The sequence below is a fragment of the Tasmannia lanceolata genome, unplaced genomic scaffold, assembly GCF_043159265.1.
Source record: "Tasmannia lanceolata isolate RefF3 unplaced genomic scaffold, GAP_Taslan_0.1 ptg000015l, whole genome shotgun sequence".
Lineage (NCBI taxonomy): Eukaryota > Viridiplantae > Streptophyta > Magnoliopsida > Canellales > Winteraceae > Tasmannia > Tasmannia lanceolata.
This window is the reverse complement of record NW_027518692.1, coordinates 56,812,679-56,836,709: the sequence shown is the minus strand read 5'-3', so window position 1 is coordinate 56,836,709 and position 24,031 is coordinate 56,812,679. Positions and strand designations below refer to the sequence as shown.

The 24,031-nt window shown below is 36.9% G+C and overlaps 1 protein-coding gene across 2 annotated transcripts; it reads right to left on the bottom strand.

Annotated features, from left to right (window-relative positions):
• Positions 1-5,228: 5,228 nt before the first annotated feature.
• Positions 5,229-23,408, bottom strand: LOC143892593 (thioredoxin O2, mitochondrial-like). 2 transcript variants are annotated; one of them, XM_077397320.1, is made up of 7 exons: positions 23,085-23,407; positions 20,996-21,061; positions 20,703-20,753; positions 13,918-13,994; positions 9,639-9,683; positions 5,898-5,992; positions 5,229-5,627 (listed from the first exon to the last, which is right to left on the bottom strand). In XM_077397320.1, the coding sequence occupies exons 1-7, from the start codon at positions 23,305-23,307 to the stop codon at positions 5,618-5,620; spliced, it is 567 nt and encodes a 188-aa protein (XP_077253435.1). In that variant the 5' UTR covers positions 23,308-23,407; the 3' UTR covers positions 5,229-5,617. The 2 variants fall into 2 exon arrangements, with proteins under 2 accessions (XP_077253435.1, XP_077253436.1); XM_077397321.1 differs by lacking the exon at positions 5,229-5,627 and having other exon boundaries at positions 5,894-5,992; positions 23,085-23,408.
• Positions 23,409-24,031: the final 623 nt, after the last annotated feature.

Here is a 24,031-nt window from a genome sequence, read left to right as displayed (position 1 = left end):
CTCCATCTCTCACAAGTCACAACTAGCCCCACAAATATTCCATGCAATATTTTTATATATGGCCATGTTTTTCCTATCCAGTAGTTGTGAAGCTACCTTATTCGACCTACTGGGGAGGCATAATTCTTAACAAAGGGTGAGGAATTCAATCACTCAAGCTCATGAAACAACTTGTGTAACCACTTGATTGCTCCACTTTTTGAAAGGAAGCCTTCCAATCCGCACCAGCTTTTTTCCTTTTTTTTTCTTGTAAAAATGAAGCTTTGTTGCTTTCATGATTCTCTTTTTAGCTTATTTATTTTTTCATTTTTCTAGCAAAGTGAACCCTTTGTTACTCTGATTACCTACCACATGCCAGATAATGTGGCAACCTTTGTCGACAAGCCTCATGAAATATTAAAATTCAATTTCAATGGATTGTGATGGGAGCAAGAGGGAGTGATCATTATCAAGGAAGAATCTCTTTGCATGAACACCAACCGGCGTTTGGAGTTTGTGGACATATCGATTTTAAAATCTTGGATTTTACAATCTTGAAATTTTACAATCCAGGCTTTAGCTTATAAAATCCTTGTATCTAAAAGGCCCCCAGACTATAGAATGGCCTGACATCAATGTTATTCTACTGAGGAAGTCTAAACTGAAGGGCAGCCAATAGGAGAGCCCTTTCACCTCTTTTTTGCTAGGGCTCCCTTCAGTCTAGAATTCCTCCTATTCTATTATATTAACTTTTTCATGCCCCTCGTCATTTAGAAATGGATAAAAAAAAACGAGAAGTGGTATATTCTCCCCCTTTTCTCCATCGGGCCACCCCACTCTGGTGTATTTATTATCATTCATTTTGCACTATAATCGGGTGGTCCCGAGAAGAAAAGGGGGCGAATATCCCTAAAAAATATCTTAATGTTCACTCTCAAAAAGAAGAATAAACAATTCCAAGCCCGTGGATTTCATAATCTAAATGCAACATGTCCCATTGACTACTGCCCATTATCCATCACAGAGCTTATTGTGAATTTTACCCACTATAAGATCCTAAAATTGTTTTTTCATGATTTTTTACATAACATTTTTCCTAAGATCCAACGACTCCAAACACTCCCTAAGCATGTTAAGAATATCCTCTTCAATGATTGATCCTTTTTTAATACCTTAGGGCTATTTTTTCATTTCATCGGCTGCAACAGGGTCGGGTTGGGTCGGTTTTTTCAAAACCCTAGCCCAACCCTGGATCCCATTATCTCTGCCCTGACCCCGAGTCAGGGCCGAAAAACCTCAACCCATTGCCGGTCCTACAGGGCTCAGCGCGGCCCTGGCCCGTCCTGATTGGCTTTGATTGGGCTAGCCCTGATTGACCCTGGTGCAAATACCTGTTAAGAGTGTCAAAAATAAAGCAACCACATATCATATAGAACAAAATGATTAAGAACAGAGAAATGGAACAAAATAAGACAATATGAATTCAACATCATGACGGGCAGCAGAGACAATTAATAATAATAATAATCTAAAGAAACATCCATCCAAGATAATATAAAACATTAGCAAAAGAAACATTTGGTTGCCGTAAATTTTTTTATTTTTGGGACTTTTGTGGAATTTCCGCAGGAAACCCAAGTTTGGTTGATGGGCCCAAAATAATCCCAAGAACCAAAATAACCCCGCACGAAACCCAATGAAGGAAAAAATACTCCCAGGAACCAAAAATAAGCTTCCAGAAGATTTTTTTTCTTCCCAACAGTTCAAGCAACCAAACAAAGCTTTTGTTTTCCCACCATAGTCCGGTCAACCGAACATGGGATTTTTATTTTACTGGGATACTTCCAGGGAGTTTTTTTTCACACCAAACTCCCAGGAAGATTTTTGTTCCACAAAAATCCCAAGAACCAAAAAAATTCTAGCAACCAAACGGATAGAAAACTTAGGGACGGGCTAGGTCGGACTGACCCGAGGTATTAACCCTAAACCCGTCGCGACCCTGAGTCAGGGCCTAAAAAATGAATCCTGACCCGCCCTCAGGGTTGGAAAATCCAACCCGACCCTGTTCGAGCTCAGGGCAGACAAGGCCAAACTTGCACCCCTAATCCTTAGGGTGATGATATATTTGGGGCAGTGATAAACTCACCCCCTTCTATAACCGTATTCACCCCCTATTTTTCAAAATGGACTATACAGCCCACACCATAGGTTGATCCAAACCGTCCATTTGATGGGCCACAATGTCAATAGGTTGTGCCCAAAAAATCATTTCAATAGGATAATCCTAGCCCTCCGATCTATAGAGGTTTGAGTATATGGAGTTTCTTTATAGATCAGAGGGATAGGATCATCCTATGGAAATGATTTTTGAGGCACAACCTATTTACATTGTGGCCCATTAAATGGACCGTTTGGATCATCCTATGGTGTGGACTCTATGGTCCATTTTGAAAAATAGGGCGTAAATATGGTAATAGAAGGGGGCGAATATCACTACCTATATTCGGACCCTGATAATGTGATTTGACGACAAAAAGCGCGCACCCGTGTAAGGTGATTCGCACCACTGTAACGTGATTTGACGTCAAAAAGCGTTAAAAGCCTGCCGCATTTCACGCTACAAACGGTGCAAATCATCCTACAAGGGTGCCAAATCCTTGGCGCACTTTTTCAATTTTTTTCTCTTAAAGACCAAAAAAACAAAAAACCTTAAAAGAGATTTTTCCGTTGCCGGAACTTGAACCCGGGCCCTCTCGGGTGAGAGCCGAGTATCCTAACCAACTAAACTTTGTAAGCTTATTTACAATTTTACAGATAAGATATAAATCAAAATTATACCCAACTTTTGGCTTTATTTGTCTCACCCAACACATAACGAAGGATACTATGAGAAATCAACACTTGGCCAACCTATTGACGTTGGTTCAATTCCAACCTTCATTTGGTGGGGTCTATCATGGAGATGTGGTGAGGAAAGAAGAGAAATGATATATTCATCCCCAAGTGTATATTTTTGGAAGCTAATTTTGTTTAGCTTAGTTTTATTCTATTATTATTTTGAGAGATATAGTGAGGACAAAATTGTAATTTTGTGTCCATGAGCATGTTGGTCATTTTGCCTAGCTTGTACATGTGTGAGCGCCACATGTTTGCTCTATCATTTTCCAATACCCACTTATTTCAAAATCAAACCCTTCTTTGAAATTATAAACCCACCACTAATCCCTAAGCATTAAAGTCTCGACTTTCCTAAACCCACTACCACTTACCTAAGCCATTTACTCTCCACTTTCCATTGACTAAGCCTATCTTCATTTACTCACTTTTGTAGAGATTCTTCAGTAGCAAAACCTCCGTTGAAGCTCTTTGTGTGCAAGCTTGTGATTGAAGGAAAGAGCCAACTTGTCTCATATTTTCTCCTCTGAAGCTTTCTTCCTTCTATTATTCTATTCGTTGTGATTATTCTTTCTATCATTTATTGAAGCACATCTTGTTGGGCATTGTTCTTCTACGTTGGTTGTGATCTTGGGCTAGTGTAAACTTCAGTTTCACTATTTGAGAAGCGGCTATTCCAATGTTGTGAAATCCATCTTTCTTCCTGGGACCCACTTGTAGTGCAAAAAGAGCAGTCATAAATACACTAAATGGGGTGTCACGGGAAAAAAAGAATGACGAATATATCTCTCCCCAAAAGAGGTGCACGTTCATAAGAGTGAACATGCAAGATCACATGGGAGTCTAATTCCAAATGATCCTAGAGAAGACGAGCCTATCCAACCGTTTAGATCATCCTTGATCAATGAGAGGGCATCAAGGATTGCATCCTTATCAAAATCGTGAATTCCCAAACACCCACGCAACTGATCTTTAGGAACATCAATTACCCCAATTCGGTATAAATCTCGCAAGGTAGTCCGATCGCTCCTTGCCCAGTTGCCCTCTCGTTTGAAAATCCCAAAACTGCTCTTGGAATTCCTCTTTCCAAAAATACCTAATAAAAACCCGCATGGTTTTGAAAAGCTCAAATGCGAAAGTGCTTACATCACATATGATGCAGGTTGGCTTGAAAATTTTCACCTAACCACAACCATTGAACAAGTTTTAATCATTGGCTTTAATTAAACAATATGAATTGAGGATCCTACCCATAGATTATGCAAATCAAGGGCCAACACATGTCAATATTCCTCCAAATGTGTTAGCTGAGTACTTTAGTTGTTGCCAAGGCCCTGTTTGTTTCGGATTTTAAGAATTTAGAGTCCAAATCTGATTATTGGGCTCTAAATTGCATGAAATTTTGAGTCCAATAATCAGTTTTTGGCTCAAAATCCAAAACAAACAGGACCTAAGTCTCAAAATAATATGGGTACTATTTACCATATGCTGGGTTACAGTGGAAAACAATGAGGGTGACATTTCAACCAGGTAGTGAGAAATGATTTGCAGTACGTCGGTACCCTAGTTGGACTCAAAATTTTGCATTGATAAGACCTAGAAATAGGGATATCTCATTCGGTAAGGACACTCAAAGGCCTGTATTGAAATTCTGTCAATATTCCTCCAAATATGCTAGCTTGAGTGCTTTTTGATGTTGCTGAGGCCCTATTTGTTTTGGATTTTGACAATTGATTGAGTCCAAAACTGATTATCGGGCTCTAAATTGCCCCTGTAATTTTGACTCATATAATCAGTTTTTGACTCAATCAATTATCAATATCCAAAACAAACAGGGCCTAAGTCTCAAAATAAAATGGGGACTATTTAACAAATGCTAGGTTACAATATTTTCATCCAAAGGAAAACAAAGGGGGTGATATTTTAACCAGGTAGTGAGAAATGATTTGCAGTACCCTCGTAAACGAACTTAGCATCCAATTATCAACCGTGCCAAAAACACACCAACCCCCTCAAGAGCATTCTAAAATCTAAAGTCAAACCTGCCAAACACAAAACACCCACCACAGAGCAGAAAAGAAGAGGATTAGTTGATACTCAAAGGTGATCACATGTCCAATCAGCCAAACACAAACACCCACAACAGAGCAGAAAGGAAGAGGATCAGTTGCTATTCAAAGGTGATCACATGTCTTACTTCCCATGCTTCAACAGAGAGACTTTTCAAAGAGCTCACAAATTTCCCAAGGATAGTTTGAAATCTGAAGACTGCTCTATTTTTAGAGGCTAGATGCTCTGTGAGTTCCTTTCTGACATGTTCAAATCCTCAAGATAATGAAATTGCTAAACTACAATTAGAGCAAAATCGACTTCTCTGATTTCTTCGTTTTTTAATCACATAATGTCCAGAATAATAAGAAGTTGGTAGAAGAAATACAAAATAGTCTCATAAAAGCTCTGACTGCATCCGACCTCTAATAAATTATCTGATTGTATTTTCAAGTTGAGAAAGTATTGACTGAATTCGGAAAAGATCATTCGGTCAAACAAGAAGATATAACAAGCAAGACGTAGTACAGAAAGTCCCCGAAAGAGGCTGAAATTTCGTTAAGTCTGTACCTAGTCTGTTGGGCCCAGAGGAACATACTCAGACCTCAACTGCTCTCCCACAATAATTGTCCTTTGTCTTCAGTGTAATATATCAAGTTTAACATGTCAATAGGATTCTTCCCCCAACCTCCATTTAGTCCTGCCTGCAAAATTGAAACAAAACCAGAGTTTACTCCTACATTTGATGTTTTACAAGTGCTGGTAATAGAACTGTTGTATCTTGCAGGTAATTTGCATGGTTTGTGTACTTGTAGCCGGATCCAATAACATCACTAGCAGCTACCACATTCACATGCTCACATAAGCACAGACAAACAACTGTTCAAGCATGTGTATGCACACATATATTAAGCCAATAGTAACTTTAAACTATTTCAATTCAAACAGAGGAGATGACCGACTAAATGATTTACTTGTAAAGATTTTCCATGGTGTCCTTGAGACGTGCAAGATCAGCACCGATCATTTCAGAAGCTTTTTTCCCATTTTGGAAGAAATGGAGTGTTGGCTGCAATAAGACCCACAAAAGAACAGTAAGAGAATACTCTGGACAGACATACTGGGGAAATTAACTACTTTACATTGAACTCCATAATATGATAAATAGTTTGTATTCTCAAGAATAAGCAGTGACTTCAGAAAAATGGAAGGGAATGAAAATGAAAGATGTCATCTAGTTGAATAAGAGAAACATAAGTACTTTTTAGCCAGATCTATAAAACTGTCAAATACTAGGATACAATAGATTTAGACACCCTTTAAGGAGTTAATTCTTGGGGACTCTGTAGCTCAGCAACACAAGGAAACTTCACTGTAAAATGAGACAAATACAGAGATCAATTCGTGCAGTGGGCAATAAAATAAGATGTTATTACATAGCGGCATCAAATAAATAAAAAAGCTGTCTTGGTCTTTGAATATAAGTCCCAGCTCTTTCCCAGCTTGCCTTGCTCACAGGTTGTCCGTTCTACTTTATTAAGTAGTATTCAATTCGTGTAGTGGGTAATATATAGAAGTTTTGGAGGTACAAAACAATTACGGTATTAGGCTGGGTCCGCTTATAGTTGAGGGTGATTCATCGAATGCTATCGCATGGGCCGCCAACAGCTCCATCAGACCATGGAGGATTCAAAATCTAATCGCCGGGGTCAGCTACCAGGTACGTGATATTCGTCCAACCATTGAACACAGAAGGCGATCGGCGAATGAGACAGCTGACTGTTTAGCTAAGGAGGGTGTCTCACTGGATTCTATGTCTATTGTTATCGTTCTGATATTAGTACACACCTGTAATGAATTGTTCCAACGCACGCCTATTTCTGGCCAGATGTAATCCCAATGATATACGGTATTGGCTCACGGTGGGGACATCTTGTCCCCACCACCAATGGTATTGTTCTCTTCAGAAAAAAAAACACGCTCGGTATTGATCAAATAATAAGGTTAAAATGGGGAAAAAAACAAACCCAATGGTAGTTTAACCTTGAAATTTATGGATGTCATGGCCCAAAGTTGTCTTTGGAATCAGAGATGTCAATTTGGGGGTCATGGACTTATCCATCTCTAAAGAGCAAGATACAAGTATGACACTAAAAAATAACCATTGCAAATACACATATTGCCATACATTCCGACAGGATGGAACTACCAATTGTGTCCATATTTTACAAGAACACCCAGACTCGAGTTTCTCATTGAATTACGAAACAAAAATTGTATAATTCCAAACCACTGGAAAATGCTTGTCAATACCAAGAAGTGTCAATGCATAAACGAGATACCAATCTGCAATCGATCCAGGGTAGAAGGGTGGAAGTATAAATCAATACATATATTTGATAGAAGGGATCGTGATTCCAGATGACAAATATCCTTGTTATGTAACTGTCTTAAGAAACCTAATGGGTTAGATTCAGAGTAGCCTAGCTTCTTCAAACTTGGACCAATAGTCATCTCAATGGGCATTCATTTTCTCCAATATAAATCAGCAAATAGGTAGCAATCATGTGGTGGAAACCTAAAATGTACATGATCAAGTGTTTCATGCAAAAAAAAACTATGACGAAACACAAAAGGAAAAATAAAATTTGAACAAACTTTTCTGCCTTCCAATTGTGCCCTAAAGGGCAAAAACATAATTTCCGAGCCAGTGCATTTTGCAGCGAAATTCTATATGTAGACCTGGACATTTCAAATTTTACATGTTATTGTTGTTGTTATAATTACGACATCGTCAAGGAGAATGACCAGGTGAACCTCATTCACACTATAATATAGTACCAAAAAGATGTAACAGGCAAAGGGAGAACCCATTTTTCAAAAAAAGGGCCCACATTGTTTGGGTGATGCAAACCATTCTTTTGATGGGCTCTGACATAGATAGGGTGTGCCTCAAAAATCAGCTCAATAGGAGGTTAACATGGACGGGTATAAACCTCCAAAATCCATCCATTTTTAACCTCCACAAATCAAAGGGTTAGGATGAATCTATGGAGCTGATTTTTTTGGGCACACCCAATCTATGTTAGGGCCTATCAAATGAATGTTTGGATCACGCAAACAATGTGGGCCCACTGTGTTTCTAGCCGACCAAGCAGATAGTGATATCTGCTCGACCGAGCAGAAGCCTATGTTGCATGGATTCGGATTCGCGTGTCGGGATCCAACACGGATTCAAGGTGTCGGATTCGGCAAACCCCAAAAACTAGGATTCGTGGATTCGGTAATTTTTAAATAAAATTAAATTTTAAAAATAAAAAATTTATATTTATATATGTGTGTACACACACACACTAAGAGAGTTGAAGGAGGAGAAAGGGGGGGTCGATGTTCCAGGGTCAAGGATCGAGGTGCTAGGGTTTTTATTAAAAGAGGACAGGTTGTGCTTTCACATAAAAAAAGTTAAGAAGAAAACACCTTTAAAGGGAAACTATACAGGATTCGCAAAGAGAATCCGATGAGTCGGATTCGTCCGAAAAAACAGGATTCATGCGGGACACAGCTATGACAAGAATCCGGGTGTGTCCCAAGCGAATCCATGTTCGATTTGCGTGTGGAGGCGTGTCGACGCGGATTCGGCATAGGGGGGCAAAGAATCCATGCAACACAGGCAAAATCACTTTTCCCTTTGAAAAATCATAATATGGAACATAAAGTCCAACATAGTTTGATCAACCCAAACTAAATACACCCTGATTACATCACCAAATTTAATTAAAAACAAAATTTTATGGAGTGGTCTTGATCAAAAGACGGAGAATCTTCTACGACTCCCTCTTGAAGTTAGACTCCATTTTGAAGTTCCCAAGATGTTTAGTCTAAAAAGCTACTAGCCCATATTGAGAAGTATCCTCATTCCATTTTGTTTCCAGACAGTACATTGCTCTTCATTTCTCCTAGTCTTTCGGCTGAGTTTGTTTCCTTCATCCGGAAGGATTATCATCGTTATAATATCCCCTTGTCTTCTATGTCTGAGATTTTTGAAATTGTCTCTAATTCTTAGAGTGTTCCAATTAGTGTTTTATTGTAATAAGCCCATTAGTAATAAGGGCATTTTTTGTCTTTTTGTCTCACGTAAAATGCATAATAGGGATAGTGGAATACACAAACATTGTTCTTCATTTCTCCTAGTCTTTCGGCTGAGTTTGTTTCCTTCATTCGGAAGGATTATCATTGTTATAATATCCCCTTGTCTTCTGTGAAACTTAACAATTACTCCAAAAGCTTAAGCTGTTGGAGAAGGCAGTTTTTAATCGTTTATACTTTAACATCTTCTATGTCTGAGATTTTTGAAATTGTCTCTAATTCTTAAAGTGTTCCAATTAGTGTTAGAAATGGAAAAAGGTTGTGTACTCAGCATTGTTGAGATGATTTATTGTAATAAGCCCATTAGTAGTAAGTGCATTTTTGTCTTTTAGTCTCACATAAAATGCATAATAGGGATAGTGGAATACACAAACATGTATCCCCTTCTCCCCAACTCTTTAAAGAACAAAAACGCCATAGGATGATGTAGTATCACCTTCAATTATATGAATACAGAATACTAATTTTGGAGAAATGTTGCTACAAACGAAAAATAAAATAAAATACTCCTTTTTTTAATGATAATAAGATACTCCATTTAAACAGAAGTATAGATCAATTTGTTTTACCACAGAAGAAATCTGTAACTTGCTTAATGTGCTTCCAAGATCCTCCTGCAAAAAGATCATTCTCATAAATTCAACACAATATCTGATAAAAAGGAGTTCAGAATATTTAATGCAGAAAGAAATCGCCTTTAAGGTGGAAAATATTGCACATAACATAACATCGCAGCAATTACTGCATATGTTATTTGAACAAATTCAACAAATTAGGCATGAAAATAATATCAACAAGCAACTTAAATTTACTGACAGACAATATTTGGTTAAGTAGCATAACTGTGTTTTTTTTTTGTTTTTTAAAGATTTTATACCAATGGTAAAGCCATCAGCCCAAAAGCATATACGATGATGTTGTCACTATTCTGCTAAACACTATGAGAAAAAATGGAATACACATAAAAAAATGCAAATGGTACAATTGAACTTAAAGGCGATGAAACAACTTACACAATGCAAGGCCAGGGCATTCCTATATGTGTTTGCTAGTTTATGTACCGTCCAGCCTTCTCTAGCTTGCTGCGTTCTTTGATTCTGATTAGTTGGCTAATTGGCTCTCTGTTTGATCAGATCTACCCTTGGCTATTGTGTCCACTGGATCCTTTGGTATCTTTGGTGTGCAAAGAACAACCAATTGTTGTCTATTCAAGCATTGAGCTGAGTACAAAATCTTGGCTTCCACAACTGCAGAATTAACTTGGCATGTGTATGGGCAATGGGTCCAGTTTTTCATGTCCACACCATAGAGTGAACTATCATTTTGTCAGGGACTAAAATTGTTTTGACTGGTTGACGAGCAAGTTAGGGGTTTTGCAAGCTTCACTGCCAAACTTAAGTGGGAGTAATAACTGAACATTCTGTCATTTAAGCTGTTGCATTTGAACTTCACTTATTCTAATTCTTTCTTTTCACTTTTAGAATGTAACTCATCAAGCACTTAAGGGTAACTTATGTAATTTGCTGCCATATACATATTTCCTTTGACAGTCATCTCATTAGGTTGGGAGAAATCAGTCCTATCGATGCAAATGTAACTTCATATGCGTCGAAGAGAATAAAGATCAAGGAAAGGAGAAACAAGTGGATGATTTTTTTTTCGCAGTCACAAAATCTGAAGTGACTTGAGATTTACTTTCATGGGCCCCCACGTTGGACAGGATATTGATAGAAACTTGGAGTGGAGGATCATCATCGAGTCAACTACCTCTGGTTTATATTTTCTATGAAATGGAACACATTTGCGATGGTTTTGATTGTTAGAAGAGCACCCGTTTGTTAATTACTGCAAGTAGTGGCATCACTAAAAAAAAAATCACTCCAAGTACAATTTGATCTTCTCTTTTAATTGATTAATTTTTCTGTATTTCTTTTTTCTCCTGGTATCCCAGTCTCCATGAAAGGAAGAGGGTATATAAAATTTCCTAGTCAAGATCAAGCAAGAACCGCCCAGTGCCTGAAAATTCTCACGAAATGATCCAGAAGGGGAAGGGAAGAACCCCACACCCCTCAAACCAAAAGGGAGAACCAAGCACCATTGAAGATTCCTAGCATTTCTCTCCTTTTAGATGCCTTAGAAGGCCATTGAAAAGGAACATTCCAAAGACAACTTATTCTTTCATTTCCGACTGGGTAGCGTTATTTGCACCACAGTTTTGCATAAAATCAGGTGTAGATCAATCAATAACTTAAACGGATTATTATCCGATCCAATGACATTGAGATAAGATATAGACTCAAGCCTCTTCAAGGTTGCCACAGAAAATAGAAGATATCAGGCGTGACCATGTCTCATATTTGGCTAAATGGTCTATCATTACAATTTCGTCATTAAGGATAGGGTATATAAAGTAAAACGCTCTAGAGAATTTCCTCCATGGCTCCAGGACCATAACACCATGTCATGAACCCCAAGTTAAAGGTCAATAATGTTGTCTAGAACCCACTGAAGAAACAAAGATATTTCATAGACCTATATTAATATCGTCTAGAATAACATTGCTCAAAACTAAGCAAGAACCAGTTACATTGAGATACTCAATCTAATGGATTGACCAAGAGTACCAAAAATGCTCAAAAAACTATCTGAAAGGGAGAACCCTTACAAGTCCTACCAAAAGAAGATTTTCAGCTCATCTCCATAAACAATGACACAATGGAATTAACATTTCGTTGGAGTCCACCATTTCAAAGAAAGTTGAAAAATTCTTAGAATGTAGGAAATGGGAAGCCGAGGTTGCCCTCCATTTTTGGTCTTGCAAACAACCTCCCAACTTATCAGATGGACCTTCTTGGTGCTTAATCAACCACTCTGGAAAAAAAATGTTTCTGCAAATCATTTCAAGACTGCCAGGAAGCAAGATAGGGACTTTGTATAAGGACATGAAGTCTATAAGAAAGGCTGAAAGACCTTGATCTAGTTACTTTCCATGGGAAGAAAAGAAGGAGAGACCTTCCACATAGTTACCGGATTCACCATCCGCCCTCTGATCCGCGATCCGAGGTCGCACGATCCGAAACGTGGTCCACTAACGACCCGGATCGCCAAAAATGACGAACCGCGGCGACCCGCGAGAGAGAAAGAGAGAGAGATGCATATAGACTAGAAGAGAGATGGAGAGAGCTACAAATTTTATATATTTTGGGTTGAATTGGAACTAAAGCTTTATTTTGAAAAAAATATGTGGGCATACATGAGGTTTTTTTATTTTTTTATTAAATGGATGTAGTATGGACTATGGAAGGATATTCATATATTACTTTCTTTTTGAAAAAATATGTATGACATACACGAGGTTTTTATATTTTGTGTATTAAATGTGCGTAGTGTGTACTATGGAATGACATTCTTGTAAAAATATATGAAATTATATATATATATACACCCTCATCATACCGCGTACCGGACTACCATCGTACCCCGTACCCGTTCCCGTACCGCGTACTGGAACGAACCACGTTCCAGGTAACCTAATCCACCTCTATAGGCAAGAATGAAACCTGCAACACCAGAATAGCCATCACGTTCCTAAATGGCTAATGGAGACAATCTTGAAGGTTAATCCTAAATATTTCAGAGCTAAGCTACCTTGCCCCCAAGTAATCGAGTCAATATCAACGTAAGAGCGTTGCTTATTTTACTTCCACTCACCACGCTCTTGCAATGAATGCCACAATGGTGGAAAACTTCATCAAATGCAAGACTTGGATTACATGATTAGCCCGACACCACACCATATTGCAAATAGGGAAAATGGTTTGTGATAGAGCTCGTGATAGTTCACTAGTACTAGTGTCTAACAGACTTCCATGAAAAGTAAGTGGATTGACACCCAGTTTCAACTGTCAACTTCTTTTATTTTCAACACCGATATACTTTCCACTTCTGAGTCTCTTTTTTTTTTGAATGGTCCACTTTCGAGTCTCTACTTTCCAGTTTCCACTTCCCATAATATTTAGAAATTTGAGAATGATTCGATTGTTTCCCTCAGTACAACTGAAGGTGATGCCCGATCAAACCAAAGAAGCAAACTCAAGCCTACACCTAATGAACCAGTTTCATATGAAAGTTCAGAATTGCGATCCACGAACACAAACTCAAATTTTTAAAAAAAATTGAAAACCAATTGCAAGATTCATAGCTATAGTTTTTACAAGATCTCTAGTTTTCCCCTCTTTCCGATGTTTCTAAAATTACTCATATGCATAAAGAAGTAATTTAGTTGTTTATAGGATGGTTTAAGTAACCTTTTTTCCTCTTATGAATAGAATCTAATGCTATAAATGAAACAGGGAGAAGAAAAATACCAAATATACAATCCATTGGAATAAATTAAATTGCATATGCCTATATCTAAAGGCTGTACACCCACGTTAGGCCTCAATGAGTCCCTACACATCATAATGCTAATGACTAAGTAGTGACCATCATATATGTTTGCGAGCATCAACTAGTTGGTAAGAGCTAATATCTGATAACAAATGGAAGTCATTGGTAGTCACTAATACAATGTTATAAAATCATCCACCGGCTGGAGAACAAAAACTGGAAGTTATAAGTTCATACATATGAAGAAACATTCAAATTTCATGATACACGACATTGGCATCGATTTTTCAAATTAAAAAGGCATACTAAACATGTTATTTTATCATTCATTTCACTGAATCAAATATAAGAGGATAAACTTCACATAGCTTATAATATTCTTCTAAGTTACATGGAATACTTGAGATCTTTCTATAGATCAACACAGAAATTATATATGAACACTTCAAACCCATTTACCTGATCAACATCAATCTTATATGTGGTCACATTGTATTTCTTGCTCGACTCCTCAATGAAAGGGGATATGAACTTGCCTATAAAAGTTGGAAAAAAAAAAGTAAATTGATATTAGATCAAATATTCCAGAAAATTCAACTACACCCAAGTGACCCAACTTTAAGGTTACACTTACAATTTCATGTTGAATGATAAATTAACTCATGTTAATATTAAAGAAAACAAGGAATAATGTGTCATATTCTGTGTAAGGCATATATAATGCATTAAGTGACCAACAATTAAAGAGAAAGGCTATCTCGTGAACTTGGTATCAAAAGGGTAATGTTATCATATGGGGTTTGTATTACCACTCCTTCCGTAGTTGAATTGTCTACAAATCTTCCTATTATGGAGTCCTCCTTCGCATTTACCTTGATGATGAAGGCAATGAGAATCTTGAAGATTCATGACAAGTTCCCTCCTTTCTATTTGAAAGGCTTGCTGGATTGTTTCGTTCCTAGCTAATTTTTGGCTTGGTGGTATTTTTTTCACCTTTGAGGTATCTGTTGGAACAGAATATTCTTTCCATTTGTCATCTTTGACTATTGGGGAGGAGTTGATTCTTAATGAGGTAGAATTAAACCTTTTGGAAAATCCAACCAGCTTTGCTAGCCAACCTCCCTCGCAATGGAAGGCCACAATTGCAACTGCCCTCTGCAAACTTCATCCAACCCTTACAGGCATAGACCAAGCTTCAAACAAAGAAATTTTTTATACTAATAACTGCTATCCGGCACTCAATACTGCTAAGTTAGGCATTGAAGTGTCTAATGAAAACAAAAGCAAAGAGAAGTCCATTATTAGATATCAAAAAGTCTGGATAAAAGAAAGGAAAGGAAGAAGAGTTCTAGAAATTTGGTAACCTCACATCCTCGATCAAATATAATGGATCTACGCGAAGCCAGGGAGCCTTGAAGGCTTGAAGGTTGTCTAGAAACAATGATTCCATGTTAACATTCCCAAAAGCCAATTATGATGATAGAAAAATGGAACTATGGGGGTCTAACCAGCATTAATAGGAAAAGACCAGTTAAGGGTCCATGGTCTCTTTTTTTATAGGTAAAGCTGGATTGAACCGCCGAACTCAAGGTCGAAGAACATAGACTTTACCAATTGAGCTAAAGGCTCAGCCCCTAGGGGTCCATAGTTTATTGGGGAAAATGTATTTTTTTTCTAAGTTTTGAATAGTAGCAAAGCTCCTCTTCAAAAATTAAAAAAACAAAAAATAGAGGCAGATGCTTAATCCAAGAAATCAATATATAGATAATGTCCCCCCTGGGCTTACCTGATGCGCGTGATTGCGCGCGGTTTACAGGTGATTGCGCGCATCCGGAGGGAATTAGTCCCACTCTACAAAGTGGGGTGGGGACACCCTACGTCATCAAAAAAAATTTTAAAAAAAAAAAAATATATATATATATATATATATGAGGAAAGTGTTGGTGAGCTTAAGCTCACCAAACTTATGGTGAGCTTAAGCGCCCAATCACATTGGGGCCTACTTTGTTAGGATGATCCAAAGCATTCATTTGAAAGGCCCTTACATAGATGGGGTGTGTACCAAAAATCAGCTCCATAGGATCATCCTAACCCATCCATTTCTGGAGGTCAAAATGGACAGACATTATTTGTCCACAAATCTGCCCATTTTTGTCCTCCACAAATGGAGGGGTTAGGATGATCCTATGGAGCTGATTTTTGGTACACACCCTATCTATGATAGGGCCTTGCAAATGAATGGTTTGGATCACCACAGAAAATGTGAGACCCATGTGATTAGGGCGCTTAAGCTCACCATAAGTTTGGTGAGCTTAAGCTCACCAACACTTTCCTCTCTCTCTCTCTCTCTCTCTCTCTCTCTCTCTCTCTCTATATATATATATATATATATATATATATATAATATATATATATATATATATATATATATATATTAGTGTTCTAAAAAGCGTTGGGCGGCTGACTGTCCTCCCAGGCGGCGCCCAAGCGTTTTTAGGCGTTTTTCATTTTTTTTTTAGATATTAATATATTTCATAATATCTTGCATTTTTTTATATAAAATATAAATACTTGAATACATAACAATCTAAACCATTTTATGCATAAGCATTAAACATTAAATAATAACAAAAAGTAAAAAACATAATAAGAAATTAAGCATAAAGTACTTAATAATTTAAGTATTTAACAATACAACACAAATCCATGACCAAAAAAAGATTAAAATCCAAGCACTTCTTCAGTCTTCACCAATCATTGTCCTCTCCCTCCAAGACCAAGACTCGATCTTCATCTGAGTCTTCAAACACAATCTCCTCATCCACCCCCTCATCCTCTGTCTCATCATCCAATTGAAAATTATCTTCATCAAGTTCTCTTACATTCCTGGCAAATGGTACAAGAGGAAGAAGAACAACTACCACCAACTCTTCTACTCCTCCAAGGTTCTAACGCATCATCTGCTCCTCTAACGCCCAGGCGGTGAGACCGCTTTTTTAAACGCCCAAGGCCTGGGCGGTGTCAAGACCATAGTTGCCAGAGTGGGAAGTGAGTGCGAGATGCGGAAGCGGGAAATGAGGGGTTTAGAAAGAGAAAATGCAGGAAGAGAAAAGCAAAAATCTCTAAAGAAAGCAAAGAGGAAACATGTGTGAAGTGTATTTGAAATTCAACATGAAGTATTTATAAACCTCATTAGAAGCGAACGGGAAGTTTATATAAAGAAGAGAGTTATACAAGGTTAAGGAGGAAGAGTTAATGTAGCTAAGGACTGCAAGTAGTAAAGAAGACTCTGAGATTGATTAGAATTACAGATTTTAGGAATTTACATTTCATATGTTTTATTAATGTATATTTAATGTTAAGTTTGGGGGAAAAAGACCCACAAATGAAACTTAGTATGAGTTTTTAAGTTTTAAATACACACCTTTTTAAAATATGGTCTTTAGTCATTATCAAAAGGAGAAAACACTCCATGGCTGGAGTGACCACGGTCGTTCGCCAAATGTTTTTGGTGAGGCTATTGCACTGCAATCATAGGAGTGACCTGATGAATTTTAGGGCCTTAATCATGCAGATCTGATTTGGGGGAGTGGTGCCAGTGATGGGATATTGACGTTGAATTTTGAATAGATATGTATCATGGGAGTGGTGTGATGAAGGAAAATGTGTAATGGTTGTAAATTTGTTCTGTTAGCTTTACCCATACTGGTTCTGGGCATGTCCGATGCAGGCTTATTGATATTTTGTAACGCAAGACGGGACTCCTGGTCCCCATTGCCTTTATAATATCAATGAAATTGTCACTTTTCAAAAACAAAAAAAAACACTCTTTTAGGAAAAAATAATCACCTGAATAGTAAACGTACAATTAATTAAGAGGAAACATGTGGGAAGTGTGCTTCCCCAATATTTGGGAACCGAGAAGACCTTAACTTCTGAAGTGAGCTTCCCATCCAACTAGGAAGTTTTCTGGTAACTATGCAAGACAATTAAATGACTTGGTACTAAACATAAAAACAATGATTCCCTTGGCTTCCAATATATCTATAGCTATGACAAATCTATGAAAATTGAGGCATTCATATATGACACCAGTTACACCCTTGCAAGGAGGAAAAGGATCTACGAGGAGATTGATGCGGTTAGGAGTCCTTGTAATGATCCATACAACATAGCTAGGTTACTTAACACTCCAAAAGGGAAATTAGTGCTTTGTACATGTCCCCTGACATGATCATTTTCCATAGTTCATTTCAAAGATGAACCTCATAGATCTTCCACTCTAGGGGCGTAAGCTCAATTGGTGAAATGGACTGAAAACCCATTGTCTTCCTTTGTTGGATTATTTTCTTCTTTCCACTGGTTTGGAGGAACTCAAGTCTTCCTAGAGGATTCTAACACAAACAGTATTTGTAGGACACGTAATAAACCTTCTCCTTTTCGTTTGAATTGAAGTGGTTTTCTATTTTCTTCTTTTTAAAGATAAGCTGGGATAAAGTGTTACCTCACCCATATGTCAAGTATATGGGTCAAAACGGTGGGGTTTTATGTATTCTTAGGCCCGTGTTATTCCTTAAGGTTATAAAATCAAATGTGATGCTTAGGATGTGATGAGAGTATTGGGGATATCAAAATTAGGTAAATCCAAGCTAGAACCAAGAGTGCTAATCCAAACAAACGAAGAGTGCTACTCCTTGTCGAGATTAGGCAGATCATTTAGAAATAGGCATAAATATTAGTGGGTTAGAATTATGTTACCATGCAGAGTTCATAATATAGATTTCTTCCATCATACCACATCTTCCAAAGGATGCAAAAATGTGGTATCACTAGACCATATATATATATATATATATATATATATATATATATATATATATATATATATATATATATATATATATATATATATATATATATATATATATATATATATATATAAGGGAATGTGGGATTTTGGGGGTTGTGCCACGTGGCAACCCCTCTGTACTACTGATTCGTATATTGGATTCACTTCCGCATTTACTTTCAAAATTCAGAATTCCAAACGTTACTTTCATTTTTACGTTAAGTTGACATTCGAAACCGCCTTTTTCGTAATTTCCAACCCCTACACATCGGTAATTTCCTATTACCACGTTTCTTGCCATCACACAGTTTCCTCCTATATAGAAACTGCCTTTTCGTATTCTTTTGTATTAGCCAAAGCCTTTTAAAACCACGTTTCATGCCATCAATCATTTCCTTCTATACATAAACTTATATTTTTTTACCAAACAAGTCGTTTCAACTGCCTTTTAGATTAAACCCCTCTCTCCCCATCCGTTACCATTTGCCAAACCCAAAAAATGTTAAACCCATTTGTCTCTCCCTCTCTCTGCCTCACATGTCTCGACAACAACCCTAAAGATCTCTCTCTCTCTCTCTCTCTCTCTCTCTCTGAAATGGTTTAAAAAAAAAAAAAATTTGAAATGGTCTCTCTCTCTCTCTCTCTCTCTCTCTCTCACACACACACACCAGGGCTCTGTTTGTTTTTTTTTTCTCATGAAAAAAGAGGATTTGCCAATCTTTGTCTCCTTGAAGTTCTAGGCAATAGGTTTTCAAAGTTTTCAACGGGCTATGATTTTTTATGTATTTTTTCCACATTCTGATGTTTTTCCATTGATTTTGCAGGTTTTCAAGAGGATCTGACAATGTCTCGATGAAGTTTTATTTTGGAATGGCAAGTGTTGTTTTCCATATGCATACATAGATTTTCTTTTTAATATATTTACTTTATTCTCCACAACTTCTTTGTGATGCAATTGTATTTTTCCCATTCATCCTTCTATACATGTCGTAGGACTTTGATGCTGTGTGTCTTCTTCATGTGGATATGCTGTATATAATCATTCATTTACTCATTTTCTTTTAATGCCTGCTCTTTTTATGCAGGCTATAGCCATGATTACGAAGCCAACGACTTTATCGTGTCCAGCTGCTGTTGAGAACCTATCAAATTCTAAATCATTATTTCATCTGATTAAACTCTTTATTTATCTTTATTATTTTCTAACCTATTGGCTTAACCATGGTTTATGTCTTTTTGTAGTCTCCTTTTTAAATACCCCATGTTAAGTTTTACAACTATTGAACTATTTTGCCTTTGGTCATAAAACCAACAAGAGAGTGTGTGTGGGTTGCCCGTCGCAACACAGGATGGGAATGATCAGAGCCATCCTGTTCATTTGATGTTGTTAATGTGTTACCAACGTTAATCAAAGCCTATGGTCATTTGTTGCTCTTCTATGAGGCCCTGCACCATTATTCTTATTATTTTTTCCTTTTATTTCTTTTAATGTTTATGTTTAGCTGATATTATCAGTGACATCTTTTTGGAGAGTAATGGCATCCCACGGGTACAAATGATTACGTTTATACTCTTTTTAAGTTCAATTTATATTTTTTATGTTTTCATTTATAAGAAAATCGTTTTTCCTTTTATTCTTAGATTGGACAGTGAGGTAAAACTGTGACTGTTTTTTTTTCATAGATTCATTTTGTTGTTTTGTTACAGTAGATATTTATATTTTTAGGCGAACAAATCTCTATAACAACTCCTTTTCCTTCTAAGGTGCTTAAAATTTTGTTTTTCAGGATGTTGGTTTCTTGCATTGAGGGAATAACTTCTGATTTTTTCATAGTTCGCTTAATTTGATTCTTTGTTTTTCTTTGTTTTTCGTTCCCGTGCAACGAACGGGTCTGCAACTAGTAAACAAATACAGCATAAAATTATCCTTGGGAATCCAAAAATAAGGCATCACCTAACCAAATGGATGCAAAACAAAAAAAACACGATCCTTGACAAACAAATGAGTCCGATAAAACATATTCGGCATCACCTAACCAAATGGATACAAAACGAAAAAAACACAAGATCCTTGACAAACAAATGAGTGAAATAAAACATATTCATCCATTGGCACCAACATCTTAATGTGTATGACATTTATAAACATAAATGGCATGAGTAATAAGCTTGATCCACCTTATAATTGTTTCATAGGACGGTATCATATTAGAAATAGATGATCTTAAGTTAGATATCAAAGCAAGGATAACAGAAGTAAAATTTGAGTCTGGAACAAAGGTAAACACTAAGAAGCTCATCTTAAATGTGCAAATAAATAACAGAGTCCAAACCAAGTAATGGCCAGAACAAGCAGGTTTCTAAGCTAAAAGTCCAAGTTCTAACAAAAGCTTACAAGGTCCACACCACACCGCGGTAAAGTAGAAAATTGCAGGCAATCCATTATCTGAGAAAAAATTCAATAAAAATGTCAGTGATGCTGTAAAGCAGAAAGTTCCAAAACGGAAAGAAAATGAGTACTAGAAGCCTAATAGGAGTCCTTTATCTTTGTACAAAGCAAACATTGAAACCTGAGCTCAGCGTTACAAACTTAGGTTGATGGCCAGTGAGACAAAGGGTCAGGTTCGGAGATTTCACACTCTTTTAATAACATGCATATCAACAATATAGTAAAATTGGAAACTTTACCTTGGACCTTGTTTAGTGAGCTGTTGAACTCTTCATCAGACTTGACAACGACGATGCTCGAGGGACCTGCATTATTTTAGTCTTAGAAAAGAACATATCACGATTGAATGAATAAAATGTCATGTTTCCTATCTCAAGACTACATGTACTTTAGTGTCAGATAACTTAAATGGGGCGAGAATATACAGAGGGATTCTTGAACTTCCAAAACATAAAACATGAACCTCAAGTAAACAGTTTCAATATATCCTCAGTTGACATTAATGTCAAATTTGACTATTAACGTAAGTTACAAGATTCCTCATGTTGAAGAAAACTGAATAACTTCTAGAACCCCGATTATGCAAACGTATAAACACCAAACTCACACAAGTCATTCAGAGTGTCTTCATATACCAAGCTCTTTTACCGTACAAAAACATATTTGATAAACATAAAACATTGTATGCACAAACAGAAAAAGTTATGTAAATTAGCTTCTTCAGATAGAAAAACAACCATGCAAAAGGCAACATGTGCATCTAATCAAAGGCAATTTTACTGAAGTAATGGTGTGCATAAAGAGCAGACATTTCTAATTGGTAATGTCTAAATCTAGAAAAAATAATTCAATTCAGCATGTAAATTCCTGATGTAACATATACAATTAGTTTAAATCAGATCAGGGGCATCCATACACATTACATAACAAATGTATCTCAAAAGTGCAATTGTTATCTTTGATGCCTACAATCTTTGTGAACCAAACCTGAAGAAATCAAGACCTTTGGAAGCGTGAACTGCATGCATTCAGAATGTTCGTTCTTACGTAACTGACTTACACAGTTACACCTTGATCCTCTTGACAGTAGCAAGCACATTTGCATGTAAAAATGTTCGCTTTTATATATGATAAAGTATATTTCAAATTAAAAAGGAGATTTTTACTGTTTTTGTCTGTTAACCCTTTTAACCTTTTTTACTTCTTTTTTTAAACCGGTTTAGAGTTTTTTGAAAATTACAGTACTTTTGTTGAGACATGATCTAGAGGGTCATGTGCCTTTGCATGTTTTAGCCCATTTTCATATTTAAGAGATTGTTATTAAGGGTTTGGGTATGTGATTACAAAGAGAGTTCTTCTCTAAAAAAAAGCAATGGAGGCAGTCGCCATTCATCCCATCAGCACCATCAATGACGTCAACACCGTCACAGTGGGGGCAATCTTTGCCTTAAAGACAATGGGTTTAAATCTGCTCCTCGACTCGCCGATAAGTTAATCCAACTTCTTCGATTTCTTGCTCAATTTCTAGAACAGTGTTAAACAAATATGAGATGAACTCCCACACTAAGTTCGTGCTTTAGTTGAATAACAATAGTTAACTGTTTTAATTGTGCAATCATCAAATTTTTCTACAACGGCAACCTGGTCATTTGAATCCTAGAGATCATCTTTTTGGATATTATGATTCCATCGTTATGTATTTCCTGAGATCCAAAAACTTACATAAAATTCATAATCCCAAGATGTGCCATAATACAATGCCCCAACAACAAGTCTCACATATTCGAGCATGTCCCCGAACGAGATATCAAAACAACAGTATAAAAAAATTTCACTAGCACATATACTCCTTTGTATATTTCGTAACAATTCAGCTACCGCCAATTGTAAATTAACCATAAAATAAAAGATACTTCAATGTAGAATTCACACATGTCAGAAGGTAAAAAAAATCTTAAACTTGAAATGTATAGTACATAATTCACAGAGTGTAATGATAAATTCGCACCCCCTGTAGGATAATTCGCACCCCTCTAAAGTGGCACGTTAAAAGCCGTTAAAGTCTGCCACATACCCTCCTTTAAAGGGGTGTGAATTATCCTAAAGGGGGTGCGAATTTATCATCGCCCATCACAGAAATTCTGAAATCGTTCATATTATTTGTACAACTTGGATAAAAACTACTCGACCTAAGAGACACAAATTAAACAAAGTTCTATGAAATTCAAAGACATGTAAGATTGTTAGCAGCAATATATACTATATAATACAGAATTCAAATCAATACGGTAAATTTAATAAAAAGGGGGATTTGGAAAGAGAGGATACTCGTAGATGAACAGAATGTTCGGCGGTTCAGGAAGAGGAAAAAGTCTTCAGAAGAGTGGCGAGATGTAGAGGAAGAGAAACAGGGAGAACAAAATGGGAGGAGGGTTTGGGGTTTTAGGGTTTTGACAGATGAAAGAGAAGGGGTGGTTTGGGAAGAAAGAGGGGAGGGTTTTATGCTAAAGAGGGGGCGAAAGAGAGAACGGAGGGGGGAGTTTCTTCCCATTCTAGGGTTTTTATTTTAGGGTTTTGGGGTTTTTTGGAGTGCGAATGAATGGGAGAAGGAAGATGAAAAAGAAGCGGGTACGGGAGAAAACAGGGAAAATCTTTTGTAAGGCATTCTGAGGGGGTTTATGCAATTGTATGAAACTTTTTAAAAGAATGGAATGCTAAAGAGAATCGCGCGAATCAACTCATAAACCCTCTGCGGTAATCTTCTGAAAAAGGTTCTAAAATTTCTTACTTTTTTTGCAATTAAAAAAGAAAACTTTTGAACCAACCCTATTCAATTTCTAATTAGAGCGACCTTCAATGTAAAATAATAATATTTTAGATTATGGCAACCGATTGTGGAGTCCCAACCGATTATTGGACCGAAAATTGCACTTAAGTTGAGTTGATCATTGGGACTACACAATCGGTTGTCATAATCTAAAACAAACAGGCCCTAAATTAACTGAGATTTTATATGATGAACGAGCAGAGTTCATCATCCGGCCAGTCTTTGATATTTGATCCGACATCAGCATTGCTTTCGTTGTACGTTGAAAACAGGCATGTCCACACGATCAGCATATAATTTTTCAAATTAACCATAATCTCATAATTTTCTTCTAACAATCTTTGGTAGAAAATAAAATCTTATCATAAATGTTTTTCTCGCAATCCAAACAAGGCCTGAGGGAAAAAGGTTTTTGGGAAAAATTCTCAACATTACTAAACATCCGCTG